Genomic DNA, 20,661 nt, shown 5'->3' on the forward strand with positions numbered 1-20,661 from the left:
GTGTTTGCATCCAAAGGGAATGACACAATTTGGAGAATTTTAGCTAAATTTGCCACATCAGATCGATGGACTTTCTAGACGGAGTCACTAAAACTATTGACCCATCAATATCTGATGCTCCGTTTGATGTGAAAGTCTCACAATATTAATTGTCTCGCAAATCAAATGAACCAATAAGTTGACCACAAATCAAACCAATTTAAATTTCTTCAAGAGGAAACATCAAAAGTTACCAAGAAAATAATTGTATGGCAACAACAGTGACTCAGGGGCTCGATAAAAAGTAAATTAAAACTGTATAGTAATATGAGTGGTATATTACCCCCCTGCAACTACCCCCCTATCAATTACTCCCCCCCCACAGTATATTACCCCCTTGCCATTACCCCCCCCCCCCCGTCTATTACTATATAACATATAATTGTTATATCCCAAGAGTAAATAATAAATTAAAATAAATTTCAAAAGAATTTATTTTAAATTTTTATTTTAGTGAATGAATCTCAGCCTTGAAAACATATACTTGTCCTGGAATATTCAATAGTAAAATCATCATATCATAATGTTATATTACCATAAAATATGTTATATTTATTAGATTACAGCTGAATGTTATGTGCAATCCCTCGCAAGTATTCTAAGTGCTCTCTATTAGCAAAGTCATTAACAATGTTCATAATCCGAGCATTGCAGTCACGATATTTCTTTCGAGTTTGTTCCGCTGGATGTCCTCCAAGTTGCTGAGAAATTATCACGTTCAGGAATGATTGCTCTCTTTGAAGGATTGTCAAAAAGCGCCAAATGTTTGGATGGTCAGCAGCAACGGCAGCTTGCATTTTTCGATGCCAACCTTCAACGCTGTTGTTAGTGCGAGGTAATTCATTTTGAACACGGCTGTGTACACTCCAAACTTGAGGAACAAAGACAGGATTAGCTCGGCTTCGATGTCTTCTTCTGCCAATGTAGTTATCTTCAAAATAATCTAACAATTGATTCATGTCGTCATCTTCTGTAAGTTCTTGAAGTTCTTCGAAAACCTGCACAGTGTAAGAAAGCGGCACAAAAGCCAAAGCAGCTACCATTCTAACTGACATTGCAAATTCTGAATCATCTTCATATCTTTCCTGAAATCCAAGAGCTTGTACTTTTCGGTATATGCTCTTTGAAAAATGATAAAAACATCCTTGTACATCTATCCCTGCGTAGTATTCTGCAACAGAATTCATGGCTGCGTTTTCTTAATCCATCGTAACTGTTGCAGGCTGAGCATTTAGAATTAGTGCCTTTATCTCCATGAAAAGACGTTGATAAGTTTCCATAGTTTTATTTGGGAGCAAGCAGTAGAGGCAAGAAATGACATCACCACCGATGAGTGCATGCACCGTATATAATTGAAAGAAAAGCTCTGGCACAATAGCAAAAGTTCCATCCATGAACCAATTAGGAGATTGTGCTAATAATGATGACGTTTTATTAGTCCCAAAGATTAAAATTATGTTTATATCTCCTACACTGCCATCAAATAACAAGAAATTCTCACCATTTGGAAGTTTCTTGTATACCACAGGCAGTTCAATGGTTGCTCGATCAGTTGGAAGAGGCTGTGGAGCATGAATAACTTGTCGCTTTCGTCGGACCTGACGACGAAGATGTTGTATAGGAACCATTTGTACTGATGCTCCTTCACTTAGATTCTGCATTTCCCGGCCAAGAATCTGTTGAGGTGTTTCTTCTGTTTCCACTGCTCTTTTTGTAATGTTTTGTCTAACTTGCAGAACTTCACATCGTGCTGAATCTGGTGCATGTGTATGTTCATGCAGAGATCCTACTACAACATCATTTATAACTTTGATCTTTGCTTTACATTCAGATACTCCTAATAAATTTCCTCGTCGCTTTTCACATTCGTAACTGATTACACCTGCCGCTAAATCTTTCTGCTTTACATAGACATATCCATTGTGCATAATTTTTTGCTTTCCACGTATACTCTGAACTTTATCCATGGTAAAAATATTTCTGGTGATATATATTTTTAATAACGTATATATATATATATATATATATATATATATATATATATATATATATATATATATATATATATTTTTTTTTTTTTTCTGGAGCATGCGCATAGAAATAATTTTTGCTTGAAGTATATTCAATGAGGTGAAGCCAATAACCTTATCAGATTGTATTTGTGTACACTTAATTAGAAACCATTTCTGCTCGAAGTATATTCAGTGAGGTGAAGCCAACACAATTATATAGATGAAACACAGATTAAACTGCTAAAATCATTTTTATTGTTGTGAAGCCAATACTCTAATCAGATTGTGTTTGTGTACACTTAATTAGAAAACATTTCTGCTCGAATTTTATTCAGTGAGCTGAAGACAAAACAATAGTATAGATTGAGCACGGATTATCATGTTGTGTTTGTGTACACTTTAATTAAATTCGTCGTATTTGCTTTAGTTCGATTTTGTATCTGTATGTCTAAATGATGCTAATGGCAGGGAGTAATACACGGGGGGGGTAATTGATGGGGTAATGGCAGGGGGTTAGTTGCAGGGGGGTAATATACGCGGGGGGGGGGGGGGTAATTGATAGGGGGCTAATGGCAGTGGGGTAATTGACAGGGGGGTAATGTTCTGCTCCCGTGGCGAGAATGGGGAGAGTAATGAAGTGTACGTTTGGGCATCAAAGCCAAACAACAAAACACCCTAACCCCTACTAATCTTTCTATCTGTAAATGGATATATCAATGGGTTGGGTGGGACAAGGAAAAAAGTTTCTTATAACTCTGACCCCTAGTAGTCCTAAAGTGGGAAACGCAGAGGTGCTACAAGATTAAGTCCAAAAGCCTGAGAGTTCATGTCTTTTTCAGTCTTAGGATAAATGCTGTAAAAATGGACTGGGACTAAAGTCGTGAGTACTGAACCGGAAGCAATAATTGTGATCCGAGTCCAGCTATACACAAGAAGAACATATGGTAGATCATCCAGATGGTGAGAGCTCTAAACTATAAAATATATCATCAGACCATGTAGGTAACCAGGAGAACCTACAACAGTTACATGAATTGCAAGGAGAGCATTACTAGTCAGAATGCCCATCGTGGATGTGCACAGGGGAGTTGATATTGAAGTAATTATTTTGATTTTATATCCTATTTGTTTATATTGTTATTATGAATATATATGTCAAAAATGTCCAGACAATATTTTCCGAATTGGAAATGTGTCACATAATGTTTTGACATTTTATTTATTCCCTTAATGAACCCCATATAATCAAATTAACACAAATCTTGGATAAAACTCTGTGTGTGTGTGTGTGTGATTTTTTTAATGTAGCTTTAACAATTGTTTCAGTCGTATCGCTACGATGTCTGCCATGTGGCAGTTGATACTGATGTCTAGCACTGGCAGCATCATGCCGCAGACACCCAGTCATATTATCCTGAGACCAGGACGACCAGACCTAATACTAACCGTTTAATGCTGAGCGCCAAGCAAGGCATCTGTTAGTACCATTTTTATGTATTTGGTATGACTCGGCCGGAGTTCGAACCCACGGCCTCTCGCATCTGATTCGGACGCTGTAATCACCAGACCACCAGAGCAGTCTTGATAAAATTGATTATTTCATATGGTCTTTAAGTGAAAATATTTCATTGATCGATATATGTAATCCACACATATATTAATTACAGATTAGATCTTCAGATTAGAAGATGATATTTCATTGATTGATATATGTAATCCACACATATACTAATTACAGATTAGATCTTCAGATTAGAAGATGACTAAGATAAAAGATATAAATCGTCTTAAGATATCGAGTAAAGAAACGCAAAATCCCTTAACTTTAATCCCTTCACATGCACCTGCATAAGCAAAACGTTAAAGCATCTCAGCTAAGTTGGAAGTGGTAATATTTTGATGGTTTTTTTTTTTTAAGTTCAAATGGGGCCCTGAGTGGTCTAAAGCGCTCTCCATTACAGATCACTGCCATCTCACCTCTGCGTGGGTTTGAGTCTCGGATTCAGCCAATGTGGGTATGTGAGAAAACTTGCCAGTAGCTTCTCGTGGGTCGGTGGTTCTTTCCGGGGTTTTTCCAGGGTTCTTCCTCCACCATTAATACTGGCTGCCATGTATAGCCTATCGTGTGCTGGAAAATGGCGTTAAACCCTACAACAACAACAACATAAGTTCAAAAACAATCAGCCAATCGGCAAACCGTAACCCCTTTTCAATACCATCTAAAACATATACAAATTTCACATGCATTCTAGTCTTTGGTTTCCCTAGAATACAAAGTTAAAATTTTAATTAAAAAAACTTCTCTAATAGTACCAAAAAATTATAGAATTTCTAACGTAAGTCCCAATGAATAAGATTCTGATTAAATTCCAGTTGTATTCCAAGTAAGTTCTATTACTTGAATGTGTTGACGTGACTGTAGTCTAGAATGTTATGTGGCTTGAAGTGTGATAATATGCTAACAATCTTGCAAGGTGTCAAAATAATATAGAATCCTAAATGTCATTCTCTGAATTCACTATAACTCCAAATTAATGTATCTGTCAAAGAATATTACTGAGCACTTTGTAATTCCAGAGAATAATTTTTGGGTAAATAATTCCACCTGAATTATAAGAAATTAATACAAAAATACAAATGTTTCTGCCTCTGATGTTTAAGCCAGAAAGAAAAAATTTCAAATAAACAAGATAACATTAAAAATATCTGGACACAAAAGTACAGCCAGGATGTAAGGCAAAACTTCAGGAATAGAAAAATATAATTTGTAAATGAAGCAAGATCTATTACTGTCATTTAATAAAGAACAAATGATGATAAAACATGACATATAACGATAGAAAAATGAAAGATATAGAACCTGAAGAAAGAAGAGGCACTTTATGTTTACCAAATAAAAAAAAAAAAATCTTATGAATAAATGAAATAAATTGATTCAGACAGAATAAAAAAGCAAATATTCATAATTGTCAGTGAAAAGGTCATTCTTTGTTTCACTTCATTTGATATAAATCCTGATAAAAATGTTGCACACTATGTCAAGGTATGTGGTCGCTGCTATTCTGCATCCAACGACAGTGTCCCAAATGAAAGAATTTGGATAACTTAATGCAAAATTTGCCACATCAGCACAGAGAACCTAAAAATATTGTACCATCTGTTTGATGCGTAAGTCTGTCACGATGATTTACTATGCAGTCCAAATAAAAAAACAGGCTGACCACAAACCAAAACAATTTAAATATAAAAGAGGAACACATCTCGAGTATTGTAGAGTACTAATACTTAACTTTACCAAGAAAATTACTGTACGCCTGCCTATAACAGTTATAAAGATGCTTGATGCAAATGAAACTAAAACTCTATATTAATGGATGTCAGAGTGGGTATGGTGGTAGGATTTTGGAGATCAAAGACTAAAAACAGAACAATGTGACCCATTCTAGTCATACTATCTGTAAATGGATATAAGGATGTAAGTTAAGGGGGGGGGCAAGGACTAAAATTAAAATAATTTACACAGTAGTAGGCATACATTGCAAAAAGGTTAACCAAGAGAAGGATCAATGTTTTAGATTCTTCAAATACTGAACCACGTACCAGTTGTATTTACTGCATATGTTACAATGCCCTATGTCATCTCCTTATATTCTTTGAAACCTCATTTCAAAGTGATCACACAAAATCATTCATTTACCAAGGGCCATAAGTTCATTGTTAACATGACCCTTTGGTTAGCTCAGTCTCTTTCAACAACACTACAATAGGTGTAATGAAGTAAAAATCAGTTACTAGCAATTCTAAACAATGATCAATCAGCAAAAACGCATTGATCGCATAGATGAAAACATTAAATCTTAGATAATTTTATGACCAACAGAGAAACACATCCTTTGCTTTACAAAATGTCTGTCACTCAGAATATCTATGCCCATTTATATAAAATATTAATAACATCCAGGGTTATTTTTTAAACCTACGATCAGCTACTGTCCTATTATCTGAAGTACTTGCTGGATGTTGATGGAGCTGATTTATGTCATGGTAAAAAAGCTGTTTATGTTACGCAGATCTTGTGACAGTCATCAAATGGTAGGAAAACCCACTCAGAAGATACTTAAATCTTATCTGTAACTTATTCCTGTAATTGACAAAAACCATTAAGCAAAATAATTGTAGACCCTGCCTGTCCCTTACCTAAGACCAAGTCAGGCAACCAATACTTGTTGGTCAGAATGTATGCACTGAGATTTCCAGAGGCATTTCCGGATCGGAATACAAAGACTAAAATCCTAGTAAAAGCTTTGATAATGTTTATTTTCTTTTTTATATACATGTTTTGACCATTCCAAATCTGTCCACAGGATCATGACATTTGAATGGCCTATCAACAGTATATATCTTTATCTACTTCACCAAACAATGAAAACCACAAAATATTTTCAAATAAACTTGTCATTTAAATGGTTTCTCACTAATATGTATCATCATGTGCCTCTTTTTATGATCATTCAGACGAAAACATTTATTACAAACTTCACATTTGAATGTTTTTTCTCCAGTGTGTATCATCATATGTTTTTTTAGAACACCGTTCATGCAAAATATTTTATCACAAACTTCACATTTAAATATTTTCTCTCCAGTATGTATCCTCTTATGCGCCTTCAGACGACCATTCTGACTAAAGATTTCATCACAAACTTCACATCTGAAAGGCTCTTTTCTGGTATGTGTTTTTACATGTTTCCTCAAAGCACTATTCCCACTTAGCATTTTATCACAGACTTTGCACTTGAATGTTTTCTCTTGACTATGTAACCTAATATGCTTGTTTAAATCTCCACACTGTATAAACATTTTACTACAAACTTCACATTTGAATGGTTTCTCTCCTGTATGTATCCTCATGTGGACCTTTACCATGCTATACTCGCTGAATGGTTTGTCACAAATTTCACAGCTGAATGGCTTGTCTCCAGTATGTATCATTAAGTGTTTATTCAAATGACGAACCCAATTAAAGCTTTTATCACAAATTTCACATTTAAATGGCTTGTCTCCAGTATGTATCATCACGTGCTCTTTCAGATGATGATTACGATTAAACATTTTATTACAAAATTCACACTTGAATGGTCTTTCTCCAGTGTGTATCCTCATATGCTTCTTTAAAACGCCATTTTCGCTAAACAGTTTATCACAAACTGCACATTTGTATGGTTTCTCTCCGCTATGTATCCTCAAGTGCTTCTTCAAATTACCACTCTGACCAAACATTTTCCCACATGCTTGACATTTGAATGGTTTCTCTCCAGTATGTATCCTCATGTGCCCTTTGAACACACTACAGTCACTAAATAGTTTACCACACATTTCACATCTGAATGGCTTCTCTCCAGTATGTATCCTCATGTGCACTTTCAAGTTTCCACTCCAACCAAATCTCTTATCACAAACTTCGCACTTAAATATTTTCTCGCCAGTATGTAACCTCATATGCTTTGTTAAAGCACCATTTTCGCAAAACATTTTATTACAAACTTCACATTTGAATGGTTTCTCTCCGGTGTGTATCCTCAAGTGCTTCTTCAAATTACCACTGTGAACAAAATCTTTATCACAGGCTTCACATTTATAAGGTTTTTCCCCAGCAGACATCCTTACATGGTTGCTAAAGCACTATTTTATGTAAAACTTCAAATATGAATGGATCCTCCTATGTATAGACACATCGTTTAAACCCTATTTCGAGCTAAATTAATGTAATGACGCTACTCAGTCAACTTATATCACATGGTAACAAGCTCATTCTGACCATAGCTGTTCCGGACCAGACTTATTCTACCCAAATTATGGGCTCATTCGGCCCAGAGTACGGGCTAATTCGGACCAAATTCAGGGCTGATTTGGACCATATGAAATATTATTTGGGTTCGTCCGGTATTTTTATGTGACATTTACAATTGTTTAAAATATGACATTTATAGGTTATTGCATTTGTATGGGAAAATATGAACGAGTTTTTCTGATGGAAATACTGCACGACCTTGGGAGTGAAGTATATCCATCCGACAAAACGAGTTCATATTTTCCCATACAAATGCAGTAACCTTTTTATTATATGCTCATTTTCTTATTCGACTTAAGGCTTAATTATATAAACAAAATACACTACAAGAAACAAAGTAACTGAATGTATGCCGTATTCCAAACTAATACACAAACACAGATTCATCATTACACAACAACAACATTATTAATCCGCACATAACTCCGCCCAGATAAATTTGAACTTAGTCGCGCGCTAGACGTAACTTTCGAAAGAAAATGTAGTTTGTGTCTACTTAAAATCGATATTTGGAGTCATAATGTGAATGAATGCGCATTATAACAAGTTTTTCATTTGATCTGTAATGAATAGATTTTGGTATTTTTGTCGATTCTACTAAATTTCGTGATTATGGACTGGATTCATCTGTGCATACAGTACATGAAATACATCGGATCATCGGATTGAAGCAGCGAGGGAGAAGCGTGTTGACATCTGCAAGTGTGTTTCTGTTCTGTCATTGATTATTTGAAATGATAATGTGGGAAACAATGTGAAGTATTTCAATTGCAATTATCAAAAAGACGCTATGGAATTTAATGTTTTTTTCAGTCTGAGTGCAATAAGGTGGATGTAATTGCACTTAGAATATAGTTGAAATTACAGTACAATTTCGAAATATGTAATCATGCTTGAGAACCCATGACATGGCTCATGTGATTCGGATTTGTAGAACTAAGGAAGTTCATTTTGAGGAAATTCAGGATGTAACACTGTAAGTATATTTTTTGCCATTCCTGTTACCAGCTAAAGGAGACAGTTTATGCCTTGTAACTTGCATGCTATTTGTAGGTACCCAGTAATTTTATGAAATCTGGCGTCTATTGCCAAAATCCGAAACATTGTATCAAAAGAGTTAACGTCGAATGTATAAAAGTAGCTGGTAAGTGGCAGTCCACGAAACATCTGCTTTATTTCTTTCAAAAACGAATTTAATCAATCAAAACATAAAGCGTCTGCTACACGAGTGTGCATGATTTGTTTACAAAGTAGTTCTTAATACTCTAGTGGGCACACGTGTCATGCACGTTATGCAATATTTTTTTCCCCGTTAACTTTACATTGTCAGAATCGTTCAATATTCCCCGATACTGAACGCGCGCGACAATACACATATAGCATTCACGTGAACAAAGGAACTACTTTCTTTTGTAAACAAACAATGGACTCAGACGCCAGCACTTTTTATTTGTAAACAAATCATGTACACTCGCGTAAGAGGCTCTTTACGTTGTAGTTATTTAAATTTGTTTCTGAATGAACTAAAACATGTTTCGTGGACTGCAAAAAAACTCTATCTGTTTTGGCACATTCCGCGTTGATACAATGTTTCGGATTTAGGCTAGCTACATTATATAAATGACGGAAGATTAGGTCCTTACAAATAACATACAAGTGACAAGGCATATACTGTTTTCTTTAGCTGGTGATAAGAATGGCAAAAAGAATAATAATATACTTACAGTTTTACATCCTGAATTTCCTCAAAATGTATTTTCTTAATTCTGCAAATCCGAATTACATGAGCCATGTCATCGGTTTTCAATCTGGATTACACATTTCGAAATTGTGCTGTAATTTCGATGATAAGTGCAATTGCATCCTCCTTATTGCACTCAAAATGAAATAAGCATTAAATTCCATAGCGTCTTTTTGATAATTGCAATTGAAAGACTTCATATTTTTCCCAGATTATGATTTCAAACATTCAATGACAGAAACAGACACATTTGCAGACGTAAACACGCTTCTCCCGCGCCACTTCAATCCGATGTATTTCATGTATAATTTGCACAGATGAATCCAGTCTAAAATCACAAACTTTCGTCGAATCGAAACAAAATACATGTACCAAAATATATTCATTCCAGATCAAATGGAACAGTTGTCGCAATGCGCATTCATTCACAATATGACTGCAAATTTCAATCTTAACTAGACACGCCATTTTCTTTCGAAAGTTATATCGAGCGCGCGACTAAGTTCAAATTTATTTGGGCGGAGTTATGTGCGCATTAATAATGATGTCAATGTGTAATGACAAATCTGCGCTTGTGTATTTAGTTTGGAATACGGCATTCATTCATTTCCGTTGTTTCTTGAAGTGTATTTTGTTTATATAATTAAACCTTAGGTAGAATAAAAAAAAAGGAAAAAAAAAAAAAAAGGTTACTGCATTTGTATGGGAAAATATGAACTCGTTTTGTCGGAAGGATATACTGCACTCACAAGTTCGTGCAGTATTCCATCCATAAAACTCGTTCATATTTTCCCATACAAATGCAGTAACCTATACTTATTTTCCGAGTATGTTGAACAGTTCACATATGCATCTATGGAAAATAAGGTTGGCAGCATGTTAATGTTTTGGATATATATTCGGCGATATATACTGGTCTGAGAATGTTAATGCCTTTAATAAAACAGATTATGTAGAATATTTGTTTATACTATATATATATATATATATATATATATATATATATATATATATATATATATATATACACACACACACACAAGCAATAAGCACCGTAAGCGATTTCATTAACTGAAGTTATAATGTATTATTTAAATGTATAGATATTATTATTAAAAGTGGATACTGAACAAGAGCAAAGATAGAAAATAATGTATTGTTATTTAAAATAGCTTTACTTATGTAATATAGCAATGGAGAAATTAACATGGTCCATAAAAGATGCCACTTAACTTCAGTAGTAGTCCGATCAGACACACACACCACCACAACCACCACCAATATGTATTCATACTGATGGACGATATGTGGGTTTTATGTCGCCTGTTCATTAAAATGTGAAATTTTGTTGCATGCAAATTTTTCCGGAACACACCCGAGTACACTTTAGATATTTACTGGTATTTGGAAACAGCCATATCTAGCGCGAAATTCAAAATGGCGACAGGACAGAGGGTCTTGCTATTCCTCGTGGATTTACAAGTTGCCAAACATAGGATTTGCTCTGGAAATATAATGCGCAGGTCACCAAAGGAACACTTAGCCGACGGTAGCTCCAGAGCCGCGAGAAATACCGGTAGGGGTATACAATATATATCGATGTATGTAGACAACATTCGCTGCCGATTTTGCAGGTTTTAATGAGTAGGCGATATAATCCCCTAAATCGCAATATCATTCAGGTTTAGGGGCTGATTTAATGGCTTACTTCAGGAGCTGACTAGTGGAGGAACGATTTTCAGCGTAGGACATCAACAGTGTCATCAATCATATCTGGGACTTCCTTGTATGTTTACGTTGTTATTTCCTGAGTTTGTTCTCGGATATGATTCAACTTAAATTATCGCCGTTTATTTATTACATTTTCTGATCATTGTGTCAGTAATAGTGGGATGATTTGACCATGAATTGGCAAAACCCGTTTGATCTACGCCTCTGTAATTAAAAAACTCTTGATGTCATTTGCCAATATAATGAATTTGACACTATCGTAGTGCACAACGTATAATGCTGACTTGAAATAATTTTACGATCATTGATTTCATGGTTGTGCTATTATATTATATATGTAATATTATTTTGTATTCAGGTACAAAATATTAATATGTAAAAATCAATATTCAATGGATTTAATATGTGCTTTAAAATAATTTAATATTTTTTTCAAATGTATCAAAGGCTAAAATGGAAATACGTTGGTTTGCTGGTTCGAGATTATAGTGAAAAGACAACATTTCAAGGATAACAGTAAAGAAATAAATCTAATGATAAGAGCGAAGTACGCTATACTATTGTTTTATTCATCAACAACTCTTTTTGTTATATACTTAAATGTGAAATATAGAGACTTATTGGCGAAATAAGTTTCATATTTTTCTCATGCTTCTATTCTCAGATGCGAAACATATCTCCTTATATGTTCACATGTGAAAATATAAGATTTCTCATCAAGCCATGCGCCCTATGATTTTGTGTGCCTACAAAAGTTGTACCTGCAAAAACAAAAAGAAAAAGGAAAAATATTACATTGAGCTGAAACAAATAAATAGCAACTGCCTTACATTTCAATCATGGAAATTAATCTTTGATAAAGAAAGTCGACCAGACGCCGTTCACGTTTCTCAGAAATTATTTCGCCGGTTATGTATATTTAATTTGCGTTGTATATAAGTAAAGCTTTTTAAATTTCATTATATGTTTTTGATAATGCAACATTGTATGTAGGACTTGACCTTGTCCAAACTCAAGTTCATTTTCTACTATTCCTGAATCATTGATTTTGGTTTTGTAGTTAATATGTTTATCTCAATCTGAATCTAGAACTTTGGAAATTTCCCATATGAATTGTTGTTGGTTGCTACACATTTTGTGTTGTAATTTTAGTAATAGGTTACTAATTATAACTATTATTTTATTTTGTACATGTTAAGAAATTTCTAGAAGCTTATTTTTCATTAAGTATTGGTCTTTTCTAGAAAATGCAAATTGTGACCCGAGGTCAAGTATAGGATTATAGAATTTTGTTACTGAAGGACTCACGGTACTAATTCAACTCCAATGGTAAACATATGGAAACACTATCATATTCAAAATTCAATAACTTAAAATTTCTGGGTGCTGATAATGACACCTATAATTCTTCATGTACATCTAACCTTGGTGCAAGCTTATGTGTGGAGAACACCATATGACCCGCGGCACTTTGTTTACATACATGTGCATGAAACACGTGTTATTGATTCTGCACCAAATGAATCAGGTGCTACTTTCAGTATTGAGTACTCCTGAGTCAAGCCTGTAAAAATGCTAAAATTGCATCAGTAGAAATTTGTCAATATTTTTTTTACATTACATATAGGATAAGCTCTCAAAAGATATTTTTCCTAAAATTTTAATTTTCATTATTAACCAATTATGGACCACCAAACCTGTAAATACTCCATTATTTCTTCACCCATTTCTAGACTGGTTCACAGTTCTTCCGTATAATTAGTACCGTGTGTCCTGAAAGGATTATTCTATTCGTGCTTAAGATCTAGCAGAATCATTTTGTATTATTGTTCTGTACAGTAGTTCATTTGGGCTGGAATTTATTTCTTCAACTTATTCAAGTGATTCTTCTCTTGAAATACAAAGTGCTCTGATAGCATTCTTGGAAATATAGACTTGGATGTACAGTGAAATACAAACAAAAGGATATAATCTCGGATTGTATTATTGTAATCCCACAAATGAATGTTGGCATATCAGCATAATACAGGTTATCAGAGATAGGTGAACGCTTTCTGTATTGGCTTTAATTTGGATATGTACTCAAGTTTATTCAGAACTTTATATTATTAGGACTTGTGTCTGTAATTCCATGATTCCTTTGGGATTTAATTATCAATACTGTAAGTTCGTTTTGTCTCGTTCACTTTGTATATAAAGCAACTGTTAAATTTTACAAAGCTTGTTGCTTTTCAATTGCTTATTTTAAGAGCATAGTCTCGTAACATCACGTATTTTCTTAATAACAACGACAAACCCACAGTGATGTATTGTCGCATTCTTAGGTGCTTTGTTTCTCAGACAGAATCAGATAGTTTATAAAATGGCAAAGACATAATTTACTGCGACATATTAGGTCAACCACATCCTACCGCTTTCTTATCTAGCCTATATTTATTTCAGCAGGGTATGAAAGTGAGGTGAATTTACGGAAACGGGGTTGGGGCGAGAGCGTGTTGTGCGAAAGAGTGGGTTTAATCTTCTAAACTTCGATTCTGAAGCAAGTTTGGTATATAATAAAATGAAAATGTTCTTCGCCTGCGTTAATACCGGATACATTTGATCCTTTGGTACCAAAACATTATCAAACAAAGATGTTTTTTGATGCCAAGCGATGAAATATGTCCGGTGTTGTCGTAGGAAAAGAAAATACCATCTTCATAACAAATTTGTTGTAAATATAATGCGACGAAAATACGACGTTTGCTTGAGAAATCAATAAATACATTGAATCAATTTATAAGCATTACTGTTTTTTTTTTGTTGTTGTTTTCTTTTATCTTGTGCTGATACTGACCTGATTAATTAAAAGTAAACATTTTACTTTTTTGAAACATTGGAAAGTTATTTTGGTTAAGATATCTAAATGCGATAGCTCACATCTATTTTGTTCTGATTTTGGCTATACATGTGCTAATAACTTTCAGATTTTAATTTAAGAGCCGAATATCATCCTTTTACATTTTATTACTATGCATGAAAATCAGTAAAGAAAAAATACTAAAATAGATCAGACATGTGTGTTCCATTGTTTTTTCTGTTAATATTTCACATGGTCCGAATAAGTCCGTAATTTGGTCCGAACCAGTCCATAATTTGTTTATTCAGCCACGGTCCGAATCAGCCATAATTCATTGAAACAAAGTGGAGCGTGTCGTTACCTCCAAAAGTTATTGTAGAAACAAAAGGGAGCGCATTTGTCTTTACGTTCTAAAGTTATTGAAGAGACAAAGTGGAGTGCAGTTTGTCTTTACCTTCAAACGTCATTGAAGACACAAAAGTGGAGCTCAGAGTACAAATGCAAGTCTTTCACACAGTAATAATTTTGAAAAACTGCATATGCTCGATACATGTCTATGTATAGATGCCACCCAGTCCACATTTCAGACAGTACATTTGCCTTGATCACATATGTCTAATGCTATTTGTGGTTTTTTCTTTTTAGCATTTCAGCAACAATAGACTGTGAAATAAACTGGAGTTATATGGGCCATTTGAGAGCAATATTGGAAATATACAATTAACCAATATGTTAACATTACGAAGCACTTGAAAGACAAACAGGAAATTCTAAGTTAAAATTGTCAATAGGTTGAACATGGAAATGATATCACGGGAGCCAAAGGGGAATTTATCATTACCATAGGTTTACACTAAGAAGCACTATAGAGCCAAACAAGAAATGTAATGTCAAAATTGGAGATCAAGACGGACCATGTTTATGTCAAAAAATGTACAGAACTATACGAGAATGGTAATGTTAACGTTTTTATCTATAATCCAACATGCACCTCGACAATCCAGCAATTGATTACTATTCAGCACACACTATATTATCTAGAATCCACCTTTTGACTACTATCCAAACATACATACAAGTCTACTATACAATGAAAATCGTAGGAATAGTTTTAATTACACTCTATAATGACATATACACAAGCATACTAATACACACGCGAGTAGAAAGTGTTTATAGATACATGGTTGTACCTTCTTACACTTACAAACAAAGTATTGCACATGTATGGGTATGATGTATTCGAAAGGTATGAAAACACAAACATACTATCCAAAACCATTTTTCTATTACTATCCAGCTAACCATACTATCCTCCAAAACACCTTGCGAAGTCTATACAACCACGACACATTGTATTTAACAAACAGGGTATGGTGAAAAAGAAGAAAATGTAAATCAGGCAAGCATACTCACAAATGATTAATCTACCGTTATGCATCTATCGTGCCCTTCTAGGTAAAAACCTGAAACCAAAATGACGACGACTTTCTGTCCCCTAACACTTAAGAGAAGTTTAGTTAAAAGTTCACTTTTGGGAGTTTAAAGGATGTGCTGGATAACTACCCAACAACCTCCGACTTTTCCTCAACCCAAAGACCAGCAGAGCCTAGACTGGCCTTGAAAAAGTAGTTCCGTTGCCGATGAAGATTATTCTCACGTTCGCGTTCCTCACGAGGGGCATCCCAAAAATTTAAAACTTCGGCTCACAATTACACAGTAAAAGTTATAGAGCGCAGTACATACAGGAGTGCTGCTGGGATGATACATTCTACTTTTGGTTTAGGTTGGTTATTTAGCGACAATATAGTGTAGTACTAGTTACTCAGCTTTAGCAAATATAATATTGAATAAACATACCCTATGATAAATAAACGGAGCACAACATTTTAAGAAATATACCTTAAATAAGATCATATTTCGCAAAAATATTTTAATGATAAATGCATAACATAAGATGGAAATAAGTCAATTACCAACTGATGTTCACTAAAACATTGTTAAACAAAGGGTGGGATATGAGGTGAGGAGAGTACATTCGATATACTTGTATCTGTCTGGTTGACTATGATAATTTCTGTTGTGACGTTGGGCTTGTAATAAGTGACCATGTAAGGTTTTGATTGTAGGAATTTAAAAAGAGCTATATTATTTTATTTTATTCCCTATTAAGAGATCGACTTAAAACAAATTTCCCATTGGCCAGCAGTCAGCTCACACTGAAATGAACAGAACCTTAAAAACGTCCCCATCCCCATCCAATAAAATAATTGTAATGTATTAAACTGTAGTATTCCAAAATCACGTTTTACAAAGGAAGCAAACATAATGGTCATTTGAAAGCACTATAAATACAAGTTCAAGACTAAAGACAATTTATTTAGCATTGACTTTGGAACATTTAACTCCTATGCCGTTCTGAGTCTGTGACTATGAACTTGACCTTCTAAAAAAACACAGACCACAGGTGAGTGAGCAACCGGATAAACTGACCCCCGTAAAAATTACATTGTTTTTGTTTACTTGCCATGTTCTTCTTCGTTGTTTAGCTTAAAAAAAACGAAACAAATGTCCATATCGCTGCAGGGAAGTAGTGAAATTTATATTTAGAAGGAAAATAAAAAGTTCTTTACAAATATAAATTCTACTTCTTTGAGTACAATTTTTGTGAACAAAATATCAACATAAATTTTAATTGTGAAGTTATAAATGACATTTTCATAGTGCACCTTTTAACAAAATCAAGGGCCGTTTCTCTCCACAAAAATGTGCATTTAGCCACCCATTGCATAAGAAATATCTGACTGCAATGCTGAACAGGCTGACATATAAAAAAAAAACTGTTGATAGATTCATGCATTGTTCAACATAAATTTAACGAAACACATTTGCTACAAATGTTTTCAGCATGTTTCATATTTGCTTGGAAATTCTGTAATGAAGTAAACATTTCCAGCATAAACAATCTGGAATACTTTCAAAGGTTGTATTGATAGTATTGAAACCTAGCTCTGAATACTGTGGTTGAACAGTACCAATCAACTTCTGAGGTGAATATTGTCTGCATTCAAACTGAGAAATCAGAGCCATGTTTTGTACAGATCGCGTCTGTTATTCAAGCTGTATTAAAGTTCTCAAACTTCCCAAACTAATTTCTTGATTAGAAGCAATAACTTGACTATTCTGTGTTTAGTTTTACTACACGTTGGTAGGTTGATCCAAATGGCGGATACCCCACATTACTCGAGTGCATCTTCCTATACTCGGTAACTCGAGTAACAATCTGATTAATAGCGTGAAATTCTGTTTCATCAAGTGTTTTATGATAGGTCTATTTTAATTGCTCAAACCCCGAGGAAAAAACAGCTGAACCAGCTGATGTGCTCTTTGTAGTCTGTGTTTCAGTTTAGTACCGTATAATATTCACACACAAAATGCAGGCAGATGTGTAATTGGCGCGACAAAAACCGCATAGCTAAAATACAGATCTGCTAGTTGCAGTAAGTTTGCGATTTTTCGGAGGAATTCTGCAATGGATGTTTGTTTCTTTACCTCCTTATTTGTGGAGCTTTTATAGTCCTATCTGTGATAAGCTAGTGGACCTCTAAGGTGTTGTAAAGATTATATATGTGTGTGTGTGTGTTTGTTTTCTCACATAGTATGATCTTATGGTTTTTTTTTCTTCTTCTATAAATAAAGAAAAAATAATTTTGAAACAAAAATTTATTTAATATTTTATATATTTAGGAACAGGATTCTTTGAAGTTTTTTTTTATGAAAGTGACAAATATTAATGACAGTTTTATTGGCTTTGCTAATATGAGGGTCATTATCAAGATTGCATTAAAAGTCACGTGCCTAACAATGGGTCGAAATCGCCGGCTCTTGATAATGTGACAAACAACATATTCTGTTGCTTTTCATCATGATGATAATGCGCAATTACCATGGTCATCAATAACAAGATGATTACAGATAAATTCCGAACAATTGTTGTTTTTGGAATGATAAATTATCATTTTAATCAGTTATTGTTTATTTAACTTGATTATTGTTTTATGAAACACGACCCTTGTAAATATTCATTTTCTTAATCAAGTGACAGATTTAATAGCTTTGAATTCATTTTAAGTTACTAGCATACATCTTTTTTCGAAGACTTACTTTTTACATATTAATTTCTTAGCTCATTCATAAAGTATGTCTTTCATTTTCTTAAACTCTATTGCCATAATATAAAAAGATCGATCTTGTTTATTTGTAAAGAAAGATATAACAGAAAACGGATTTCCTCTTTTTAATCGGTGGTATTCAAATCCAAGAAATATCAATTGTGCAGCATAAACGGCAATAATATGTTTATTCATGAAACTTAACATCGATTAACAGCAAGTTTCATTTTATTTTCTTTAATAAGTGTTCCGATGACTACTTAGTGCCACTTTATAGTACTTAGTGGTTCTTAGTACTAAATTTTGTCTCTTAGTTCTTTTACTATTTCTTACCCCGGCGGTGTCATAGCAAAACGTATAAAAATGGTACTAACTGCTACCCTGGCGCTCAGCATTAATCGGTTAGTGTTAGGACTGGTCGGCCTGGTGTCAGGATAACGTGACTGGGTGGGACATCATGCTACATGTCTGCGGCATAATGCCCCAGTGCTAGACATCACTAAGAACTGCCACACTGCAGGCATGTTAGCGATATGATGGAAAAATTGTTAACCCTACGTTAAAAATCCTAATCACACACACACACACACACACACACACACACACACACACTATTTCTTAACGGTGTTTACCAGAACTCGTATTGAAGTCCATAGCGATCGATAAGATTTACATAGCAGTTGTGTGGAGACAACCGATGTGAATTAGATTTAACGATTAATAATGAATCGACTTTTATTAAATTATATTTGTACCAAATCCTAGAACATATATTACTACATTGACTAGTACTAATATTAGTACCCTTACTCCTACCTCGTGGACAGGGTACTAACATAAGCATATACATGTCAATGGAGCAAGCCGGTGTGATTCACACCCGGCGCTCTTTTAGCCCAGTAATAACAATTTGAACATAGTCCTTGCATATAATCCAAAAAATTGCGTAGTCCTCTTTTTTAATACCGGAAATATCGAAAGTCATTGTAGAAATAGTTGAAAAATCTCGTTTTCCTTTTTTATCCGATATTTTCGTTTAGATCGTCCGCCATATTAGTTCAAATAATGAATACTTCCGTTCTCAGCCTCGTTTGTTTGTGTGTCATATGAGGACATTGAGGCCTTATATGGAAACGTAAACAAATCGTGTAAAAATTTGGCGTGGTTTGAGTCAGAAATTCTGCGCATTAAAAGTAAATACGGTTTATCGCAACTTTGAAATGCCACCAAGAAGCGATTATTCGCCACTTGATTGACAATAACATAGAGTAGAATATCTAAATATGGTCTGGCAAGCCTTACATAGAAAAGGGGTCACGGCGAGAGTCCCGCGTTATCTGTTATGGTGGACAGGGTGAGGTTAGTGTAACCATGCCAATTTATTTTATCGTGTAAGGGTTTAATAAAGTCAAAATAAGCCAAACTTTTTTCAAACATGATTATACTTATGTAGTAGATTTCTACACTGTTTGTTTTTCTGACTTTAGTGATGATTTTATTTGCTCCATTACATGTTATGGGATCAGTTCGTAGCCTCGACCACAACAAATCAAGTTGAGGCGACGACATCGTAGCTATACATTGACCTACACTAGACAGAAACAAAAAAGACACTTGAGATGTGTTGTTCATAGTCCGTGTGATCATGTGACACACATTCTGATCATTCGTATGGAGGAGAACCATTCAAATGTGATGTTCCTTTTAAACTGTCTAGCGAAACGTGTGTGTTAAAGAAATACTCGAGGATTCATACTGCCAGTAAATCATTTGCATGTAAAGTCTGTAATAAAATATCAAGTAGGAGTAAGCATTGGATGGGGCACAGCATGATCCATATTGGAGAGAAACCAATCAAAATGTGAAGTTTGTGATAAAATGATAAAAATGAAGAGCGTCGAGCTCGGAAGGAGCGTTGAATGTCTGGAGGAAAGGCAGACGATGTTGGACTATCTTGGCCGCAAGAAATCAATCGCGAGCACATACAGATTATCGATCGTCTGCATCCGGAAATTGGGTGTAGATCTCAGCAGCTGCGTGAAATTAACTTTACGTTCGGATTTCTTACACGATTTGACTTTTTATGAATCCGACAAATAATGACAAAATGCGCATTGCAAGTGGGAATCTTTGCAAAATTTTGGCAGCAGTCGTCTTGCTTCTTCGTAATTAGATTGTCTCTTTCTTTGTTGAAATATATACTAAATCATTCATTTTAGTTTTGCAACCATCTATTCCGAGACTTTGTGTTCGTAGATGCTTCTGCGTTTTGTATA

General features: G+C 34.5%; 1 protein-coding gene across 1 annotated transcript; it reads right to left on the reverse strand.

Annotated features, from left to right (window-relative positions):
• Positions 1–599: 599 nt before the first annotated feature.
• Positions 600–1,226, reverse strand: LOC149777938 (uncharacterized). The gene has a single exon (XM_089940546.1). It carries the CDS (start codon positions 1,224–1,226, stop codon positions 600–602), a length of 627 nt encoding a protein of 208 aa, XP_089796672.1.
• Positions 1,227–20,661: the final 19,435 nt, after the last annotated feature.

The sequence above is a fragment of the Sinohyriopsis cumingii genome, chromosome 17, assembly GCF_028554795.1.
Source record: "Sinohyriopsis cumingii isolate HCF-2022 chromosome 17, ASM2855479v2, whole genome shotgun sequence".
In the NCBI taxonomy this organism is placed as follows: Eukaryota; Metazoa; Mollusca; class Bivalvia; order Unionida; family Unionidae; genus Sinohyriopsis; species Sinohyriopsis cumingii.

Coding starts and splice junctions, on each gene's coding strand:
- LOC149777938 (XM_089940546.1), bottom strand. CDS start 1,226: ATGAATTCTGTTGCAGAATACTACGCAGGGATAGATGTACAAGGATGT.